This window comes from Tursiops truncatus, chromosome 15, assembly GCF_011762595.2.
Source record: "Tursiops truncatus isolate mTurTru1 chromosome 15, mTurTru1.mat.Y, whole genome shotgun sequence".
Taxonomy (NCBI): domain Eukaryota; kingdom Metazoa; phylum Chordata; class Mammalia; order Artiodactyla; family Delphinidae; genus Tursiops; species Tursiops truncatus.
This window is the reverse complement of record NC_047048.1, coordinates 28,194,058-28,216,612: the sequence shown is the minus strand read 5'-3', so window position 1 is coordinate 28,216,612 and position 22,555 is coordinate 28,194,058. Positions and strand designations below refer to the sequence as shown.

General features: G+C 45.1%; 1 protein-coding gene across 4 annotated transcripts in view; it reads left to right on the top strand.

Annotated features, from left to right (window-relative positions):
* SNX29 (sorting nexin 29) overlaps positions 1-22,555 on the top strand; it is a 550,741-nt gene that overhangs the window by 1,927 nt on the left and 526,259 nt on the right. For 2 of the 4 annotated variants that reach the window (XM_019928689.3, XM_073792297.1), the window contains 2 exons: positions 15,783-15,847; positions 17,918-17,970. In XM_019928689.3, the coding sequence (XP_019784248.1) occupies positions 15,783-15,847; positions 17,918-17,970 (118 nt within the window). Of the gene's footprint in view, positions 1-15,782; positions 15,848-17,917; positions 17,971-22,555 lie in introns of those variants that run through there. The other 2 variants (XM_073792298.1, XM_073792296.1) reach the window with 1 other exon arrangement.

Sequence of the window (22,555 nt, the reverse complement as noted above, 5' to 3'; positions counted from 1 at the left end):
CTAAGGAAGTTTTAAAATTCAGTTAAAAAACTCATTAGGTCTAAGGTTAAACAAATTACAGAAGGAAACCAACACATGGCTCTTTTAGGAAAAACCATGAAGGATGAAAGACTTCTTTTGGAAAGATTGTAATTGAGGGAGAAAAAGTGGTTGCTGAGGATTGGAAGGGGAAGTCCAAGGTATTTTCCATCTATGGGATTAATAATTGGCACATAAAATAATGTGGCATGGAAATATTTACTCTCTTTTGCTTTTTTTTTTTAAAGAGAATTTCAAGCAAAAAAGAAAAGTGGAGAGAATAGTTTAATGAACAATTACCAACTCATGACACTTCACCCATATACCTGTCTACTTCCTACCTCTCTCCCCAGTTTATTTTGAAGCAAATCCTAGACACCCAGAAAATCCTATCATTTCTTCTTCTTTTTTTTTTGGCTGCGTTGGGTCTTCGTTGCTGTGCGCGGGCTGTAGTTGCGGTGAGCGGGCTTTAGTTGCGGTGAGCGGGGGCTACTTTTCGTTGCGGTTTGCGGGCTTCTCGTTGCGGTGGCTTCTCTTGTGGAGCATGGGCTCTAGGCCCTCAGGCTTCAGTAGTTGCAGCACATGGGCTCAGTAGTTGCAGCACGCAGACTTCAGTAGTTGTGCGTGGGGTCAGTAGTTGTGGTGCACGGGTTCTAGGGCACAGGGGCTTCAGTAGTTGTGGCGCACGGGCTCAGTAGTTGTGGCTTGCGGGCCCTAGAGCTCAGGCTCAGTACTTGTGGTGCATGGGCTTAGTTGCTCTGCAGCATGTGGAATCTCCCCAGACCAGGGATTGAACCCATGTCCCCTCCATTGGCAGGTGGATTCTTAACCACTGTGCCACCAGGGAAGTCCTATATCATTTCATCTGTAAAGTTTTTAAAAAATATTTCTCTCTGAGATATAGGGACTCCTTTTTAAAAAAGCATAACTCAATTCCATTATACGTATAGGAAATGAGCAGTAATTCATTAATATCAGATATTCAATGTTAAATTTCCATGATTGCCTTATAATTTTATTTTATAGTGTATTTTTTTTTTTGGCCACGCTGCGTGGCTTGCAGGATCTTAGTTCCCCGACCAGGGATTGGACCCAGGCCCTGGCAGTGAAAGCGCTGAGTCCTAACAACTGGACTGCCAGGGAATTCCCTATAGTGTATTTTTAAAAGTCAGGGTCTAAATATGGTTTAAACAATGCAAATTGGTTTGTCTTTTAATTTTTTTAGGTCTCTTTCTCTCTTTTTAAGGTTTTTTTTTTAATGTTTAACATATTTACAGAATTGTACAAACATCACCATAATAAATTTTAGAACATTTTCATTACTCCAAAAAAAGAAACTTCATACCCATTAATAGCTGTTCTTCATTTTCTGTTCCTTCAGCCCCAGGCAACTACTAATCTACTTTCTCTCTCTATGGATTTGCCTATTCCGGATATTTCATATAAATCAAATCATACAATATGTGACCTTTTGTGTCTCTTTTCACTAAGTATCATGTTTTTAAGATTCATCATGTTGTAACATATCTGTACTTCATTCCTTTTTGTGACTGAATAATATTCTGTTGTATGGACATTCCGCATTTTGTTTATCCATTCATCATTTGACAGACATTGACTTGCTTCCACTTTTTGGCTATCATGAATAATGCTGCTGTGAACATTCATGTACAAGTTTTTGTGTGGATAATATGTTTTCATTTCTCTTGGATAGATATCTAAGAGCAGAATTGCTGAGTGTGTTTGAAGAACTGTCAGACTGTTTTCCAAAGCAGCTGCATCATTTTGCATTCCTGCATCATTTACAGTACTGTAAAAAGGTTCTGGTTTCTTCCCGTCCTCACCAATAGTCTTTTTGATAGTAACCATTCTAGTGAGTGTAAAGTGGTATCTCTTTGTGGCTTTGATTTGCATTTCCCTAATGAGTAATAATATTGAGCATTTTTTCATGTGCTTGTTGGCCATCTGTATATTTTATCTGGAGAAATGTCTGTTCAGTTTCTTTGTCCATTTTTTTTTTAAATTGGGTTGTTTTTATTGTTGAGCTGTAAGAATGCTATATAATTTCTGGCTACAAGTCCCTTATCAGATATCTTTACAAAAAATTTTCTCCTGTTCTGTGGGTTGTTTTTCACTTTCTTGATGGTATCCTTTGAAGCACAAAGTCTTTTTTTAAACTATGGGTTCCCCTTTCATCTCCCTCGTTTTTTTTGCCCCCTTGACATTTTTTTTTGAAGGAAACAGTTTATCCTGTTAGGTTTCTTTGTGGGATTTTGCTGATGGAATCCTTTTGGTGTACTTTGACATGTTTCTCAGTTTCTCGCGTAGCCTATAAATTGGCAGTTAGAGTCTGTTGTGTCTTGCAGCTGAAAATATTAGAGTGGAGGCAGAGGTAAGATGGGTACAAGGCCAAATACATTAAGTGCAAATAACCAGGAAGTGGAATGGTTAGGTAATGCATGCACAAGATAAATGGGCATCATGGGGCCAGGAACAACTAAGATGACCGTTAATAGGGGAGTGGACAAATATATGCGGTATGGTCACATGATGGAAAACCTCAAAGACGTTAAAAGGAATAAATTAGATTTATACACATCACTGTGGCTATATCTCAACATTAATGTTCTCTAAAAATAAGCAAGGTACAGAATTATATTTAAAATATATACCTTGATGCACATCAAAACATGCACATAAAACAATGTTTATGGATTCACGTATGTGTGTAGAAGTAAACAAATTGCTAGGAGGATGGATACCTGCCGGATGCGGTGGTTGTGTCAGTGTGATAGTGTGATGATTTACTTGTTTCTCTTTAAAGAATCTAGTAGGTGGGAATACTTGATGATCAGCCTCTACTAGCTAAGGAATTCTGATTTTCAGATAATGCTTTTGCTCTTACTGGGGAAAATAGGACTTGTAGAGTCAGAAAGTCATTATGATTCTCAGGCACTGTCTTTGGTAAGACTTTACAGTTGAAGCTACTTGATGCTCATTTCCATCAATAATTACTCTGTCACGAATCCTTCTTAAGTTAGAAAGACCCTGAAACCCCCATTTCAAGGCCTGGGGAAAGCCAGACCCAGAGAGGTCAAATAATGAGTGAAGCAGACAAGCTGTAAGGGCCTGAAACACCAGAGTTGGGGGCTTAGTGGGTAATTTACTGCTGTGTCTTGTCTGATGTTTAGGTTCATTTTGGCAGCTTTTTTCTTATTCTTCTGGAATGTTGAAGGTCATGATTTTTTCTTTGGCATTGACTGCGTCATCTCCAGCAGTGGCTTGTATTTGGAGTAAAGGATCAGCTGATGGTGGAGGGGGAGATAAATTAGGAGTTTGGGAATAACATATACACTAATATATATAAAACAGGTAAACAACAAGGACCTACTGCATAGCACAGAGAAGTATATTCAATATCTTATAATAACCTATAATGGAAAAGAATCTGAAAAGGAATATATATATATATATATATATATATATATATATATATGCCAAATCACTTTGCTGTACACCTGAAACACAACGCCGTAAATTAACTATCCTTCAATTTAGAAAATGGTTAAAAAAGAATCAGCTGAAATGAGTGAACGGAAAAAAGAATAGCTGTGGTCATTCAAAGCAGAAAAAGTGATGATATCACCATTTTCTCCCCCAATGAAGGCACTGGGCTGATCTGTTACGGCAGATTGTAAGAAGAAACTGTTCCACTGTCAGCAAACATTTGACTGCCCGCCTCTCTTGTGAGCCAGTGGCAGTGGACTCAGTCCCACGGATCTCCACTCTCCCACTTCCCGGTTGCATGGCTCTGCCCGGGTGACCAACAGGAAGTCAGATGCTCAGAGGTCTTGAATTTTGGAACTAAATTCTCTAAATTCTGGCAATGTGAACATAATCCCGGATAAAGCACCTCCTGTCCTGCTACCGTCTTGCCTGCACACAGGCCATGCACTCTCAACGGGGTGATATCACCCCTGTGGGGGAGAAACATCTATTCTTGTGTCTGAAGCACAGATATGCATGATGTATGATATATCTGTGGTATTAAAATTTCATGGCGGGGGTGATTAAGGAAAAAATGTCTAAAAAGCATCCTGACGGAGAATGAGAAAAAGCTGGAGAAATGTTGACATAGGCTGAAGTAATTTTATCACCATCATGTAAATTCACATTTTGCTTTTACCCTTAACATTTCTGGATAAAACTTTATCATATTGCTACATGGTCTTCATATTGGTCACTTTTATGGACTTCATAATCCATCAGTAATCCATCATTACACATATGGCATAACTTTTAAATTACTGACTTTACTTGTGGAAACTTATCCCCCCCCTTTTTTTCCTTTTTGTTCCTATTATACATAATGATGCAGTGAACATTTTTGTTCAAGGTAGTTTTTCTTCCTTTTGATGATGTCTTTGGGATGATTTCCCTGAAGTAGTGTTAACATGAAAGTGTTGATGGTTCTTGATTGCTCTTTCCGCCAAAGCAATAGCACCTGTTTAAAACGCTACCAGTGAGGGCTTCCCTGGTGGCACAGTCGTTAAGAACCCGCCTGCCAATACAGGGGACACGGGTTTGATCCCTGGTCCGGGAAGATCCCACATGCCGCGGAGCAACTAAGCCCGTGCACCACAGCTACTGAGCCTGCATGCCACAGCTACTGAAGCCCGCGTGCCTAGAGCCCATGCTCCGCAACAAGAGAAGCCACTGCATTGAGAAGCCTGCGCACTGCAGTGAAGAGTAGCCCCTGCTTGCCGCAACTAGAGAAAACCCTCGCGCGCGAAGCAACGAAGACCCAACACAAAAAATGCTGCCAGTGAGAGTGAGGCACTGGTAGCAGCAGAGCCTGGCCAGAAATTCAGGGTTCAACATTCAGCAGTCATTTGTTGGATGACAGTTGGGTGCATCTTCTTAGCAGAGGGCTGTACTGTCAGTGTTTGTTGAAGGGAATTGAAAGAATGTACCTAAAATGTTAGAGTAATGGGTACGTTAACCAGGACTCTTCCTCCCACACACCCGGCCGTGCCACGCAGCCTGTGGGACCTTAGTTTCCCGACCAGGGATCAAACCCGGGCCCCAGCAGTGAAAGCACCGAGTCCTAACGACTGGATCGCCAGGGAATTCCCCAGGACTCTTTTTTCAATTACATGTGGTGGAAGCTGATTCCAGCACAATAGGAGTTTAAAGCATCTTGTGCTGGAAAGGTCTAGGGATAGCCTGGCTTCAGCCTCAGCTGGTGCTTAGAGAGTCATCAGGACCACCTTTCTGTCCGGCTCGCAACTCTCAATACTTTCCTCTCTGTTGGCTTCACCCTCAGGCAGCCTCTCCTCCATGGAGGCAAGACGGCCACTAGCAGCTCTTGGGTCACATCCTACAATGTAGCAACACCCAAGTGGGCAGGCCTTTTCCAGTTGCTCCGGCAGAAGTCCTGGGGCTGACTCATAGTGGTCTGGCTGGCCTCGCGGCCATCCTGGAACCAACCCATCACCGTGGCTCTGGCTGCCTATGCCTGGATCATATGCCCAGTCCAGAGCCCAAGGGTGGCGTCTGTCCCACTTGTTGTCTGGATGGAGGATGAACTGAAGGGGGAGGGTGGCGTCTGTCTCACTTGTTGTCTGGATGGAGGATGAACTGAAGGGGGAGGGAGGGCTCTTGTCATTTGGTGGGGGAGGTGGTCAAGGAAGACCTTGCAGGGAAGGTGATGTCTCAGCAGAGACCCGAGGGAGGCGAGGGTGACTCCTGAGCAGCTGGACAGGTGAGGATGCCTTTTGCTGAGGTGGGAAAGGCTGTGGGAGGAGCAGCCTGAGGCCTCCAGGGGGAGTGAGGACCCTTTCCCAGCCCTGACTTCTGCTCACCCATCCAGAAGCCCTCAGAGGCCTGTGCTCCCCGGCTTCCCACGACGGGGGAAACTTGCCCACTGGCACCCCGTTTCTCCTTGCCTGTGACTGCATAGTTTGGAATCTGCTCTTTCCTCCTCCACCTTAAAAAAAAAAAAAAGCAAACCCCCCAAATGACATTAAAGACTATTGTGAAAACAATATACCTATAACTATACCTTTCTAACATATTAAATATTCAGATTTTTAGGTATTCCACTTCTATGTTGAAAGCATATGCATTTTACCTAATTGCATTGAGTCTACATTTGAATTAGCGTTTTCACTTATTATAGCATTTACCCATGTTCCTTCTCTTCACAATTATTTAAAAATGCTACGTAACGTTCCACTAAATTGACATGCTGCAGTTATTTAACCTTTCTCTCATTGTAGGAAAAGAAAGTAAATTCCGTTTATGATGTTCTAGGATGGAGTTGGCAAGCGTTTTCTGTAAAGGGCCAGATAGTAAATATTTTCTGCTTTGTGGGCCATGTAGCCTCCATCCCAACTACTCATCCCTGTTGTATAAAAGCAGCACTCACTTTCACTTCCATTTTCTGATGAGGGAATTAAGAGTCGGAGAAGTTCAACAACTTGCTCTGGTTCTGTTTTGTAAATAAGTTCATTTGTATAATTTTGTTTTTAGATTCCACATATAAGTGATAACATATATTTGTCTTTCTCTGTCTGATTTATTTCACTTAGTATGATAATCTCTAAATTTATCCATGTTGCTGCAAATGCCAATATTTCATTCTTCTTTATGGCTGAGTTGTATTCCATTGTGTGTATGTGCCACATCTTCTTTATTCACTCATCTGTCGATGGACATTTAGGCTGCTTGCATGTCTTGGCTATTGTAAATAGTGCTACTGTGAACATGGGGTGCATGTATCTTTTCGGATTAGAGTTTTCTCCAAATATGTGCCTAGGAGTGGGCTTGCTGGATCATATGGCAACTCCATTTTTAGTTTTCTAGGGACCCTCCATACTGTTCTCCATAGTGGCTGTATCAATTTACATTCCCACTGACAGTGCAAGAGGGTTCCTTTTTCTTCACACCCTCTCCAGCATTTGTTATTTGTAGACTTTTTGATGATGGCCATTCTGACCGTTGTGTTTCCCCGGAGCTTTGCCAGCAATGAGGAATTTCAGTTTAAATGTTTCTTGGTGAACTTAGTAGTCATACAGTGGTAACATGTGGTGGTTGATTTGGTAAGCTTATAATTTCCATTTCTCCAACCATGAGGGAAGATACACTTTCTCTTCAAAGTATTTGCACACTGCAGTTATTCTTTTTATTTTCTGCAGCAAGGATTGGGAAACTGGGCTGGCCACCTGTTTTGTAAATAAAGCTTTATTGGAACCCAGCCACGCCCATTCTTGCTGTTGTCTCTGGCTGCTTTTGCACTCTGATTGAGTAGCTGTGACAGGGACCATCTGGCTTGAAAAGCCAAAAGTATTTACCATTTTGCTCTTTACAGAAAATATTTGCCGACCTCTGCTCTAGAGGGAATTCTTTGCCCATTTATGAGTCCACTGTTGACCCAGTCTTTGTTTTTATGCATCACAAGTCCACTTGGGTGGCCCGAGCCCATCTGCCTCCAAGCAGAGTCTGCCTCTTTCCATTGTGTGGTGAAGGAAAGTCTGTCCTTTTGTCCTCCTCCAGCTGTGCCACTTTACCCCACAATGCTGGGACCCAGTGCCCTGACTTTGGGGGTGAATGATTGTCCATTTTATCTGTTCATGTGCTAATGCAGACAAAACTAGTGCTTCACTCATGCAATATGCATTGCATGCACGAGGGCATTCTGGTCCTCTCCATTTAAAGCAGCCGCTTGAGGGACTACAGAACCGAACCCCGGAGTCTTGATCCAACAGTTGTCGAGTTCCTTCTGTGAGGAGGGGAACCAGAAACACAAATCATCTGAGACAATGCTCCACATGCTTACAGGGCTCCATAGAAATGCCACGTTAATTGCAGTTTTGCAGGGTGCATTGAACAAATCATATAATATCATTGACTGTATCATGTGTTTGTTATATAATGTCAGTAAGTCATTTGTTGTGTTCCAGATGTTATGGCCCCTGTGTAGATAATTTGGTGCAGGAGGAGATGGGAACAAAAGGGCCTTTGGCCAGAGCTGGGAACAGCCATTGTGGAAGGGGTGGCCCTCACAGAGGGCCTGGCTGCTCTCGTGAAGGAAGAGCTGTGCTGGACAGGGCAGCAGAGAAATGAACTGGAGGCTGGAGCGGCACGTGGGAGCAAGGCACGGCTTTTATTAAACTTGGGGGAGGTATTATGACATCCCCGTATGCTGTAGGGATTGCATAGATGATAAGAAAGAATTGACGATGTGGGAAAAAGAGGGACCGTTGCTGGAGTATGTCCTTGAGCAGGTGAGAGGAGATGGGGTTCAGAGCACAAGTAGAGGTTTAAGTTTTTTAACTTCTCGGAGCCTCAGTTTCATCATCTGTGAAATGGGACAATCAAACTTAAGTTAGGGCAGAATTTCCCAATTGTGGCACTGTTGACATTCGGGCTGGATGATTGTCACGTGGGGCTGTCCTGTACACTGTAGTAGATGCCAGGAGCAGCCCCCTAGTTGTGCCAAAAATGTCTCTAGACATTGCCAAATGCCCTTTTTTTGTGGGGGCGGGGACATGAAATCCTGGTTGAGAATCGCTTCTCGCCACCACTTCTCTGTAAGGCCCTTTTAAGTAAACCTCCTTGAAGTCTCCTTATTTGAGAGTGCCTGCTGTTTCCTGTTAGGTGCCTGAGTGATGCAGAAGTTAAGGACTTACTAGCCTCAAACAGACACTCCCGTCAGTGTAATCAGAAACATGAGAGAGAAGTGAGCTTGGCTTTTCTTCCCTGTGTTTCAGTGGGGGTCTGGGCACTACCTGAAGTCTTGTCCCACCCCTAGGGGACTCTGCTGTGGTGGCTTCTTTGGCTTAGAATGTGCTCTAATCTACCTGTTGCAGTCCTTTCCATACAGTATTTTCTTATGGAGGTGAATTTCAGATAATGTGAAACCATGTATGCTTTTAATACAATTAGAACAATGAACAACTGTTAAGTTAGAAATTTAACAGTTATAAAAACAATTAACCATTTAAAAGTGAACAGTTCAGTGGCAACTTAGTACCTTTGTAATGTGCAACCACCATGTCTATCTAGTTACAAAGCACTCTCGTCACCCCCAGAGGACACCCTGTACCTATTAAGTAGTAGCGTTCTATCTTTATGGGTTTACCTACTCTGTATTCTAGTTCTTCCTGTTTTTTTAAGCGCAGTTCAAGTTCCCGCTTTTTCAGTCAGGCTTCCCTGGCCCCCAGAAGGCCAGCAGTGTGCTGTGGAAGAGGTGAGGCAGATCAGGGTCTCAGCACTGCTTTGCTGCCTGACCTCGGGCAGAATTCCTGGCCTGCAGTGGGCACCCAAAGAACCTTACCATCTTTTTCTTTTCTCCATTATGCCCGCTGAATGCACTGCAAGGATTGGCCTTCGAGCAGAGAAATGACTTTCCCTGTGCCACTGCATAGAGAGGCAGGGAAATACCGTTGTGTGTGTGTGTGCAGCCTTGCCCAAGTGACCTAACTCCCTCTGTGGATGGGCACCATGATTACCTTGACCTCCTGGGTTGTGACAGGGATTGGAGAAGGGATATATGTAGAGTGCCTTGGGGGCATCTTGCTGGTTTTCCCCTCCCCACACAGCAGAGAAGCTTTTTCACCTTTATACTCCCACAGGGCAGTGAACACAGAGGCCAGGATTGGATTGCTTTGCCTGTGCTCTGGAGAGAAGGAAGCCTGATGAAAGGACTTGTTAGAGCCAGAGGTATAGGATTGCCCACAGCAACAGCAATAAGAGTTAATATGTATAAAGTGTTTGGTGTATACCAGGCACTGTTCTAGGTGCATGGTATCCATTCACTCATTAATAGCTGTAGGAGGGGACTTCCCTGGTGGTGCAGTGGTTAAGAACCCATCTGCCAATGCAGGGGACATGGGTTTGAACCCACACTGTGCGCCACAACTACTGAGCCTGCACTCTAGGGCCCACGAGCCACAACTACTGAAGCCCATGTGCCGGGAGCCCATGCTCCGCAACAAGAGAAGCCGCCGCAATGAGAAGCCTGCGCGCCACAACTAGAGAAAGCCCACGCACAGCAACAAATACCCAATGCAGCAAAAAAAAAAAAAAAAAGCTGTAGGAGGTGCAGAGGGGTTAAGTAGCTTGTCCTTGGTCACATAGCTGATGATGTAGGATTCAAACCTGCCCTGTCCTACTCTGAATCCCCGCTCTCTCTCCCCAGGAGGTCACTGAAGGCTAGAGATTTGTGGGAAAAAATAGTGTAGGATCTTAAGGATTCTAAACATGAAAGACAACAGCGATGCACCTGAACCAGGTGACTGACTTTCAAACGCAGGTGATTTCTAAGTTAGAGCCTCAGGAGATCACTGCATTTCTCTGACAGGTTTGTGGACCCTGGGTGTATTCCCCGGGGTGCCTTTCTGTTTTCATTTTGATGGTGCTCTATTTTCATTTTGATGGAGCCTGTTCTGTGAATCACTTTGCTGTATACCTGAAACTAACACAATATTGTAAATCAACTATACTCCAATTAAAAAAAAAAAAAAGAAGCCTATTCTGGCTCATCTGGTTGATAGTGTTGACTCAGGGCTATCCTGACAGAAGGGAGGAAGCAGAAAGGCTGGGGTTTCATAGAGAAATCATTCCTGAACTGGCAGTGGGGCTGTCACTGCAGGTTTGTTACAGGGGTTGAGGGTGAGCAGGATTTCACAGATGGCTGAGCCAGTGGACTTGAAATTGAATCCTTCCTTAAGCACTTCCATGGGTGAAGGTCTTTTCCTCTCAGCCCCAGTGCTCTGTTGAGTGGAGCCACCTTTCCTTCTTTGTCAAGGATTAGATGCCAGTCAGTTAATGGCTTAGCCCACAGTTGAGGCTCAGTAGGTGGGCACTGGCTCCCTACTCCTCTTGAGTGGTTGCAGCCATTGAGGCTGGAAGATTCTTCTTGCCCTGGGAGGGGTCCTGTATTCTCCTCTTGGTCCCTGGGAGAAGGTAGGAAAGAGCCCGCTAGCATCGATTGCTCTGCCTGCCTGTCTCCACAGACACCCCACACTCGCAGACTGCAGAGCTAGGAGGGTGTGATCTCATGCAGAAACCAGTGCCCCGAGAAGGGAAGTGACTGTCCGTGTCACGTGTCCAGCAAGCAGCCCGGCCGGGATGAGAACTCCTGATGCCTTGTGACTTCCCACTAGCACTCCTTCCACTGTTCCTCAGGGCCATGGGCCTCCTGGGCACCCCTGCCGTCGGTGAATGCTCCCAAGGCCACCCGTACTCCCTCTGCCCTACGAGACCCGCTTCTCTTCATCCCTGTTCAGGCCTGGGATGGCCACAGGTGCCTTTTCAGGGGTCAGGACTGTCTTTTTCAAGTGCACTTCTTTTTTTTTTTTTTTAACAGTTTCCCCAAAGGAATGTGTCTTGCTTATTACTGACATTTCGTATGTTTCATTCATTGGAATATTTCTTTTTTTTTTAAATTTTATTTATTTTATTTATTTATTTTTGGCTGCGTTGGGTCTTCGTTGCTGCATGCGGGCTTTCTCTAGTTGTGTCGACGGGCTTCTCACTGCGGTGGCTTCTCTTGTTGTGGAGCACGGGCTCTAGGCGTGCAGGCTTAAGTGTTGTGGTGCATGTGGGCTCAGTAGCTGTGGCTTGCGGGCCCTAGAGAGCAGGCTCAGTAGTTGCAGCGCCCGGGCCTAGCTGCTCTGCAGCGTGTGGGATCTTCCCGGACCAGGGCTCGAACCCGTGTCCCCTGCATTGGCAGGCGGATTCTTAACCGCTGCGCCACCAGGGAAGCCCCAAGTGCACTTCTTGTCTGGGGAGAGATCGCGTCAGCGAGGGTGGGTGTGTGGTGGACCGAGACCTGCACCACCTCAGGCTGTTTCTCTCTAGAGAACAGGCTTTCTTCCCACGGTGGAGAGGCTTTGCAGGGTGAGGCAGAGGAGGCTGCTGACCTTTCTAGAAAAAGCAGTGGAACAGTTCCATCACAGAGATCTGGGATCATCATGCATGTCACTAGGGGTAGCTGCTGTATCCTTGCTCTTCACGGTGGGTCAGGCACCAGCAGCAGCAGCAGCATCATCTGGGACCTTGTGAGAGATACCGAATCCCAGGCCCCGCCCAGCCCTTCTGAATTAGAACCTGCTTGGAGATGCGTGTGCCTGTGAAAGCGTGAGAATCACTGCGCTAACAATTACCAGTAGTGAGATGATGGAGATTTTTATTTTCTTTGTTTATTTCCCCCTGACTTGTTATTATTGTATTTTTTCACATGAATTACTCTTTTTTTTTAAATTGTGGTAAAATACACGTAACATAAAGTTTGCCATCTTAACCATTTTTAAGTGTACAGTTTGGTGGTATTAAATACCTTCACATTGCTGTGCAGCATCCCCACCATCCGTCCCCATGACTCTTTTCATCTTGTTAAACTGCAGATGTGTAGCTATGAAACCCTAACCGCCATTCTCTCCCCTCCCCTCCCCCTGACAGCCACCATTCTACTTTCTCTCTCTATGATTTTGATTGCTCTTAGTACCTCATGTAAGTGGAATCATGTGGTATTTATCTCTTTGTGTCTGGTGTGTTTCACTTAGCATAAGGTCCTTAAGGCTCATCTGTGTTGTAGCATATTGCAGAGTTTCCTTCCTTTTTAAGGCTGAATCATATCTATTGTATGTATATGCATACATATTTTGCTTATCCATTCATCTGTCGGTGTACACTTGGGTTGCTTCCACATTTTAGCTACTGAGAATAATGCTGCTGTGAACATAAGCATACAAATATCTCTTCAAGACCCTGTTTTCAATTCTTTTGTGTATATACCCAGAAATGCTGGGTTATATGATAGTTCTATCACATGAATTACTTTTATGATCAGAAAGAATAGCAAAAGCACTTCAGGGGGGAAAACCTTGTCGAGTTTCCAGTTGGCGTTGCCCAAGGGCAAGTAGAGTTGTTGGGTGCAGTACTTGGAAAAAGGAGGAAAGCAAGCCTGACTTCCCAATTCTGGTGTTAGAGAAGAGCTGAAACTAGACCTTCTGCTAAACGAAGAGCAGGGTGTTTTGATAGACACAGGTGTCAAGAGCAATGTTTGAGGGCCTAGGGTCGGTGGGGTCTCTAGCCATCCTGAATGACGCTTCAAGATGGCCTCTGGTCTGGTGGGAAGGATGCGTGAGCTATCCTTTCTCAAGACCTCTTCCAGAAAAAATAGCAGTGGCAGAGCTTGGGAAGTCAGCTGTATTACTGTGTGTCCATGGAGAGTCGACTGACTGGTTTGATCTCCGGGCCTGGGGTGAGGCAGGAGCCCGTGTGGTAGTCCTAACAACGCTTGAGGGGCACGATCTCCAGTCGGGGTCACCATTCCACCTATTTTTTTTGATGTGTTTTTTTAAAAAATTAATTAATTAACTAATTTTTGGCGGCATTGGGTCTTCATTGCTGTGCGCAGGCTTTCTCTAGTTGCGGTGAGCGGGGGCTACGCTTCATTGCGGTGCGTTGGCTTCTCATTGCGGTGGCTTCTCTTGTTGCAGAGCACGGGCTCTAGGCTCGCAGGCTTCAGTAGTTGCAGCATGCGGGCTCAGTAGTTGTGGCTTACAGATCTAGAGCGCAGGCTCAGTAGTTGTGGCACACGGGCTTAGTTGCTCCGCAGTGTGGGATCTTCCCGGACCAGGGCTTGAACCGGTGTCCCCTGCATGGGCAGGTGGATTCATAACCACTGTACCACCAGGGATGTCCAACGGTTCCAACTATTAGTATTCAAATACAGAACAAAACCTAAACCCATTATCATGGTCTACAAGACCTTTGTTACTGGCCCCTGCCTGTCTGTCTTTGCCTCCCCTTTTCTTTTCTTTTTCCCCTTTTCTGCTTTTTGCTCAAGTCATAAGAGGCTTCCTTTGGGTCCTGGAAGACCAGAAGCCAAACTGTTCTTTCCTCTCTTCCCTGGCCGTTTGCTCTGCCTGGAATGCTGGTCTTCCATATCTTTCCATGGCTGCTCCTTCTTGTTACAAAGGGCTCAGCTCAGATACTACGTGTGCAGAGAGGCCTTCCCTGACTGCCCTGGCTGACGTGGCCCTCTTGCTTCCTCCCTGTCCCATCACCCCATTTTGTTTTTCTTTCTAGTATGACTCTCTAACATCATCTTTATTAGTTGACTTAGGAGCTATTTGTTTCTTCCTAAGAGAATTTTCGCTCCATGAGAAGATGGTTCTTTTATACCATTTAACTCCTGTGTCCCCAGCACGTAGAACATTGCCTGGCACACAGTAGAAGTTAAATAATTACCGAGTGGGTCAATGCATGTAATTGCTTGTCTTCTCTGAGCTTCAGTTTCCCCATCTGCGACTCAGGGATCCTACTACCTGGCTGGTAGGGTGGTCGTGAAAATTACGGGGCACAATGCATTCAGAGGACTCAGTTTTGTGCCTGGCATGCAGGAAGTGCTCACCACACGGTTACAATTGTTAGCAACCGGGTGGCCCTGGCGTGACTTACATGAATCACTGACCATCTCTAAGGTGATGCCCTGCTGGTACTCCCTGGTGAAGCCCAGGCTGAGTTGCCCAAGAGAGAAGCAGCTCAGTGGCAATTCAAGGCCTGCAGTGTGGAGCATCTGCCCTTGTACAAACTCTAAATTTGGGTCTCCTTTGAAACAGTTGTGTTCTGTGTCTGGTGCATCACAATATGTAGCTGTGGCTCTGTTGATTGGAGTCACTGGATCTCTTGTGGAGCATCATATGTGGTTCTGACAGTGGTCTGCCTGGGGCTTTGAAGTGTCCTTGCCCCACACCCTCTTAAATGGGAGTTTGGTGTATGCCATGTGTATCAGTTGAGAATGCTTTTGGCTGTAAGTAACAGCCCAATCAACGTACAATGCTTGAACAAACGGAACTGTTTGTTGTGTGAGAAGTATGAGATTTCTAGTATTGGTTCAGCAGCAAAATGACATCGGGGCTGGTGTCTCTGTGATTCTCTTGGCCTTCGCTGCAGGCTTGTTGCCTCAAGGTAGCAAGATGCTGCTCTGGCTCCACCCGATGTGTTTATGATTAAGGCATGAAGGATGGAAGAAGGAACGAAGCCCTTAACATCTGTTCTTTTATAAGGATGGCATAATTTCCCCAGATCCCTCCCAGTGCTCTCTGCTTACGTGTCATTAGCTAGAACTTCTTACGGGCAGCCTTACAAGAGAGGCTGAGAACAGGAGTAATTAGGTTTTTCATGGAAAAATAATATTGGAGATGATGGTGAGGTCAGCCAACAAGCAGTGCCTGCAGTACTAGGAAACTTACATTTTAAGTTAGACTATTGGTTCTCAACTGGGGGCAATTGTGTTCCCCAGAGGACATTTGGCAGTATCTGGAGACATTTTTGTTGCCACAGCTAGGGTGTGTGTGTGTGTCTGTGTCTGTGTGTGCACACGCTAATGGTGTCTAGTGGGTAGAGGCCAGAGATGCTGACAGACATCTTAACAATTCACAGGGCAGCCACAGAGAATTATCTGGTCCAAATGTCAGTGACACCAAGGTCGAGAAACCCTGAGTTAGACAATTCCAGTAACATCATCCAAATTTGGGGAACACAGTTTAGCTGCTTTCCTGAGTTGCAGTAACAGGAAAGTGGTCCAACTTCATTGTAATGATGTAGATTATTGATACCTGGTCTTGTTATTGATTTTACTAAAGAGAAGGCTGATGCTACTTGGGCACAGCCGTACACTACATGTCAGAGGGTCTTAACAGAAAGCGAATGTCAAACAAAACTAATTAAGCCTCATTGCATTTTAGGATCACAGAACAATGACATGAAAAGACAATTTCTGCTGGAGCGACTGCTGGATGCAGTGAAACAGGTAAGAAGAAAGCTGACGTTTGACTTTGTGGTCAGGTCATAGTGTCAGATGATCAATGAAGAAGTCATTTCCGCCCTTCTATCTACACAGACTTCCTCCGGCTTTGTATCTGGGAACGGTGAGGCCAATCATTTTCCCCAGCAAATGATAGTGATCAGTGGTAGGGACAAAGGAGCTCCTGCGTCCTGACTTCCTGGAGACCCCTGGAGGACCCGCCCCATCCTTCACAGATGTCCCCTTGAGAAGGGCATTGAGTGGGTTTCAAGCCTCATTTCCAAGCAGTTGTGTTTTAGGGCAACTCCTAAGGGTGCTGCAGTCGCGGTTGGAGTTAGGACCCCGTGAGCACAAGAACAGAAGTGAGGCTGTGCTCAGGACTGTGTGGATCCCGCGGGTGGGCTCTGCTTGCTTCGGCTGATGCTATTTTCGATGCCTGGCTCTTGGCTGGGCGTGGAAGCGAGCTTTGACACGAGGCTGGCGTCACTTCGCTTGCTTGCAGCTACCAGACAGGCATCATTTCTTGCACATTCATCGCGTGCCTGATTCTCTGCTAAGTGCTTTACATCTAATCCTTCCAACCACCCCGTGAGATAGTTCTTGCAAATATTGCCATTTTACAGATGAAGAAACTGAAGAACTGAAGCTCAGGTCTGATAACTTGCTGCCGACGTCATAGTTAATAAGCAGCAGAGCTAGGATCCAGCCCTAGGAATTCACATTTTGGAAGGGGCGACTGGCGATTATCTGCGTGTAATCACGATATGGGGAGATAAATATGTACTTTAATGGAAGTGTCTGTTAAGTGTCGATGTGAGTCCAGAGAATTTAGCATCTGCCCCAGCCTCGAGGCGTCCAGGTGTGGTGGGAAGGACACAGATTCAGGTGTAGCTGAGGTTGAAGGCCAGCTTCATCTCTTCACAGCTGTGTGTGCTGGGGCAACTCATCCAGCCTCTCTGAGCATCCTTCTCTTTAATTGGGTTACCGAACTCTATAGGGCTGTTGATGGAATTGCATTTGTTAAAGTGGGTAAAGGGCCATGGCCAGCGCCTGTTCCACAATAAATGCACAACCCACATTATTAGTTTCTTCTTTCTTTGCTCCAGAAATGGAAAGTAAAATAAGAAGATGAAGGGTTAAGTCAAGCCACGTCAAATGTAGCAGTTAAACAGAAATAACTTGGATCTTCTGCCTAGAGCTGCTATTATTATTTTGGGGGTGAAAGTGTTGTATATATGCCTTTTAAAAATCAACTTTATTATGGTGTAATTTGCATACAATAAAATATACCAAATTTAAGTGCAGTTCCATGAGTTTTGACAAAAGTATCATTTAAATATCTACACACACACACACACACACACACACACACACACACACACGATAATAAGGAATCTTGCGAACGTGCTACCCACAGTGGAGATTCTACCCTTTTGAAGGTGTAGTGGAGAGGGGTGATGGTTGCACGATATTGTGAAGTGAATTGAATTGCATAACTAAAAATGGTTAAAACGGTACGTTTTATGTTGTCTATATTTCAGCACAGTTAAAAAAAAAAAAAAGAACAGTTTGCTTTTGTTTCCACCCTCCCTGGGTGCATTGTGGTTCAGCACAACCAGATGACTTGTTTGAAGCTCGATTTATGCTGTCATAACTTTATAGCCAGCCGTAACAACTTTGGGCCCTGTCAGAAGGGCCCATCTTCACAGATTTGTGGAATTTTTTTATTGCTGCCTGTTAAGAGCTCTGTGTTATTGACAGTCAGCTGCTGACAGATAGAAGAAGCTTCCTAGATAATCTGCAGGAAGCCGTGTGCTTCTGTTTTCCTCTCAGCGTTGTCTTTGCACAAGGCTCACTCCTCTGCAAGCTGGAGATAAGGGCTTCCTTCAAGTGGTGGCTGGAAGGCTGGGGTGCCCGCCGTCTTAGGTCTTGGGCTGACACCCAGGGCGTGGGGACACCCTGACTTGGCACCCAGAGTTCCTGGCCTTCTGTCCCTCTTGACCCTGAAGGCCTGTGGGGGAGGTTTTGTATGTCCCATCCCAACAGCTGATCTCAGCAGCTTCTTTTTCCGTGCAGTGCCAGATCCGCTTTGGAGGGAGAAAGGAGATCGCCTCAGATTCCGACAGCAGGTAAATATGTAGCTTCTGAAACCCTTTACCATCAAAGACCAAAAAGGTGGCCAGAGATTGACCAGCTTCTATAGTCTGCCGCTGCAGCCAGGTGGTGCAGTGATTGCATTTGGGGGATCTGTAGATCATCTCTGCAGTGACTACTTGTCTAAAGTATTTCCAGCTTCCTGTCATCCTCCTTCTAGGAACCTACTCTGAGTGAATTCCTTGAAAGGACTTTCCGCATGAAGTTATTTTCACGGTAATTTAATAATGATGAAAACTCAGAAATCTGAATGCTCAACAATTGGGAAATGGTGAATAAACTACAGTGCATCGGTAGAATGGAGTGTTATAGAGCCATTACATTGATGTCCATACAGAATTTGTTTTAAGCAGAAAAATGCAAATGTAGTGATTTAAAAATAATGTATTTAGTAAAAATAAAAAGAGCAGGATACAGAGTTAATATGGATTCAGAGTGATGCTTGCTATGTTAAACAACAACTCTGGCAAAAAACACACCAAAATGTGAATAGAGGTCATGTTGAGGTTAAGACTTGGGAATCTTTATACTTTCTGATATTTTTTTCATATTTTATACTGTGATCGTGTGTCCCTTCTATAATTAAAAAAAAAAAGTCCTAAAAATGGACATTGACCTTCATGACCCTTCATGACCTGACATGACTGCATAAGCTTATAACACCTCCTAGGAGGAGAAGCAAATGTTTTGGCAAAGGTAAGAGACACAGGCATTTGCTGGAAATGCCCAGTGAAGTCGTTCAGGGGTAATTCATGCTCTGTAGCCTTGGAGGGGCAGGAGGAACATTCCCGCAAAGGAAGGGGAGGGAAGGGAACTCACTTGCTCAGCATTCACCTCATCCTGGAGACTGCAGGTGTTCCCCACCCTCTGACCCTGACCTACCCAGCCCAGCCAGTTCCCTTCTCTGTCCTTCCAGAACCTTTCTCTTTGTGACACTTTACCAGCCATGAGCAGCGTGTGTAGTGCTACATTTTAATCGAGCTATGGGGACTATTTGAAACTGTTGCAGATTTACAGTTCTATTCCCCACCCTTACACTCTCTGCTTCTTCTTTCTCAGTTTTTCTCCATAACACCAACTAACAACTGTCCACTATGCTTTTTAATTTTGTTTCTTTCTGTCGCCCATACCATAACAGCGGGCAGGGATGTTTGGCTGTCTTGTTCGCGGGTGTATCCCCAGTGCCTAGAAGCATCTAGAAGGTGCTCAGGGAGATTCGTTGTCTGGTTGAGTGTGTGCGTGGCTTTGTACCGCACATGGTCAAGTGTTTTTTAATTTTTAAATATTTATTTATTTGGCTGCCTCGGGTCTTAGTTGCAGCATGTGGGATCTTCGTTGCAGCATGTGGGAGCTTTCATTGTGGCGCGTGAGCTCTTTGTTGTGGTTTGTGGGCTCCAGGGTGCATGGGTTCAGTAGTTGTGGCACACAGGCTACCTAGTTGTGGCGCACGGGCTCTAGGGTGCGCGGGCTCAGTAATTGCAGCACGTGGGCTTAGTTGCCCCGTGGCATGTGGGATCTTATTTACCCGACCAGGGATTGAACCCGAGTCCCCTGCATTGGAAGGCAGATTCTTAACCACTGCACCACCGGGGAAGTCCCTGGTCCAGTGTTTAAAGAGGTTGTGAGCTTGGAGGGCAGAGGGGCAGCTTCTCTATTTTTTTCTTTCTCAGTGTTTTGCACAGACATTCTGTGCCCATCACACATTAGGTTCTCTGTATGTTTGTGGCATTAGATCATTAAACTGAATTTTTGCTTCAGTTCTTGCTGAGAGCCTACTATGGGGCCTGGCCTCCGTCAGCACAGGGGTTCTCATTTTGGAACCCAAGGTCCACCTGTGTGAGAATGAGAGGCTTATTAATTAATCATGCAATTCTGTAGCCCATCCTAGATCTCCTGAACCAGGAGGTGTGTATGTGCGAGTGTGTGCGTGCATGTGTGTGTGTATGGGTGTGTGCGTGTGTGGGTGTATGTAGTCAGGAGTTCTTTATCACTTTTCTTCATAATTATTCTTTTCATTTCCTGAGAGAGAGAACCCATTTCTGAATGTTAGGTTAACATGTTGTTATATAATAGAGCTTACTATTACGACTTTTATTATGTGAACTATTGTGTTTTATAGTAGAATTAACAAAGTTAATTCCTTCCATGGTAACTGGTTTCCGGCTAAAAGGAATATCCTGCTTAATAATGATAATGATAGTTACTGTCTCTTACTGTTCCAGCTGCCCTTTGTTTGTGTCGACTCTTAGTCTCAGTGCAGCCTCAGGAGAAGCAGCGGTGTAATTCTTTACAGATAGGAAAACAGAGGCTCAGAGAGGGCAAGTCAGACAGCCTAGGTGAGTCATCTCGGGAATGTTAGAGTTGGAGGTTGGACCCTAGTTTCTTGGGCTCCAAAGTCTATTCTTCCAATGTTATATCACCGTTAGCGATTATATCGGTTTTGAAGCTGGGTTTAAAAATTTTTTTTGTTTTCTCCCCCCTAGAGGGTTCCTTCTCAATATCAGAGTCTTGGTCTCATCTTGCAATGTGTTTGGCTAAAGGTGGCATCACCTTCACGTAGGAAAGGTCACATCATCCTTATTCTGTGAGAAAGTTTAACCTCAAGAGGGAAAGTCAGTGAATATTTTAAAACAACTGTCGTGAAGTCTGAAAAGAAAGATAAGTCACCTCTCTCCTCACCCCTGACAAACGGCCTGGCACCAGAATGGATCTCAAATCCATTCGCTTCTCTCCAGCTCTGCAGCCATTGCCCTGTCCCAGTCACCACATGGCTCACAGGACAGTTGCTGTAGACCCACTACCGTCTTCCTTCTTGTCCTGCCTCCTGTGCATTGAGAGGGTTCTGCAGAACGCAGATTCCCACCTGTCACTCCCCCATGGAAAACCTTCCACTGGCTTCTCTTTGCTTTGGGAAAAAGACCCACATCCTTAGCAGCCTGGAGGGCCCCATACCTCTCCCCTGGCTCTTTGCTCCTGCCACCCTGCCCTGGCCTTTCTGTTTTTTTTTGTTTTTTGTTCTTAAAGCCTTTCAGTAATTTTTCAGGGGAACCTTCCAGACCCCTGATATGAATCCTCCACACTCCTCTCCAGCCCTGGCCATCTGGACCTGTTTTCCTTGCTCTGTACCATGGACTGGCAAACTCTTTCTGTTAAGGCCTGGATTTGGCCTCAGGCTGTATTTTGCTGACCCCTGCTCTGTACTGTTAGATTCTATAAACCTCTGTTTCTCATTACAACACGTCTGTGTGATGAATCGATTACATCTGTCTGCTCCACTGGATGACCAGCTGGAGAGAAGCCTGTTTTGCTCACACTACGTCCACAGCGCCTGACACATAGTTAGTGCTTAGTAAGTACTTAGTGGATTACTCATTTGTTTAACAGTTAGTCACAGACTACTTGGTGTCACAGATACTGGGGCTTTCCAAATATTTCAGACAGATTTCTACCCCTCAGGTGGCTTCGTGTCCACCTGGGAAGATAGTCCAGTGAGGCAGTGATCACAACATGCGATGCCGAGGGCCATATCCAGGGGGCTGTCAGATGCCCTGGGCAGGCTGGTGTGAAGGTTCATGGGCTCTCAAGGCCTGAATCTGGCGCTTCCCCTTTCCAGCTGCATCACTAACTTTTCTAAGCCCAAGAATTAGGTCTACTGTGATACTGTGACTTATAATAAGAAATACACATGATTGTTCTTTGCCCCATTCCTGGTACTGACCTCCTAAAACCCCTGGAATTTCTGAAGTGGTGATAGCCAGAAAGGTGTCTTTTGTTATGTTAATGTAGTGATTTCTGGAAAACACCAGAAGTTGGAGGCTGGTTGCCAGGAGAACCAACCACGTGATTAGAGGGTTGGAACTTTCAGTCCCATCTCACCACCACTAGGGAGGGGAGAGGGGCTGGAGATGGAGTTCAGTTGCTGATGGTCAATGATTTAATCAAGCCTATATAATGAAGCTTCCATAAAAACCCAGGAGGATGGGGTTCAGAGAGCATCTGGGTCGGTGAATACTTGGAAGTGCGAGGAGAGTGGTGTGCTGGGAGAGGGCCTGGAAGCTCTGTGCTCTTTTCCCATACCTTTCTTCCATCTGGCTGTTCCTGAGTTATATCCTTTTTCTTTCTTTTTTTTTTTTTTAACATCTTTATTGCAGTATAATTCCTTTACAATGGTGTGTTAGTTTCTGCTTTATAACAAAGTGAATCAGCTATATATATACATATGTTCCCATATCTCCTTCCTCTTGCGTCTCCCTCCCACCCTCCCTATCCCACAACTCTAGGTGATCACAGAGAACGGAGCTGATCTCCCTGTGCTATGCAGCTGCTTCCCACTAGGTATTTGTTTTACATTTGGTAGTGTATATAAGTCCATGCCACTCTCTCACTTCATCCAGCTTAACCTTCCCCCTCCCCATGTCCTCAAGTCCATTCTCTACGTCTGCATCTTTATTCCTGTCCGGCCCCTACATTCTTCAGAACCTTTTTTTTTTAGATTCCATATATATGTGTTAGCATACGGTATTTGTTTTTCTCTTTCTGATTTACTTCATGCTGTGTGAC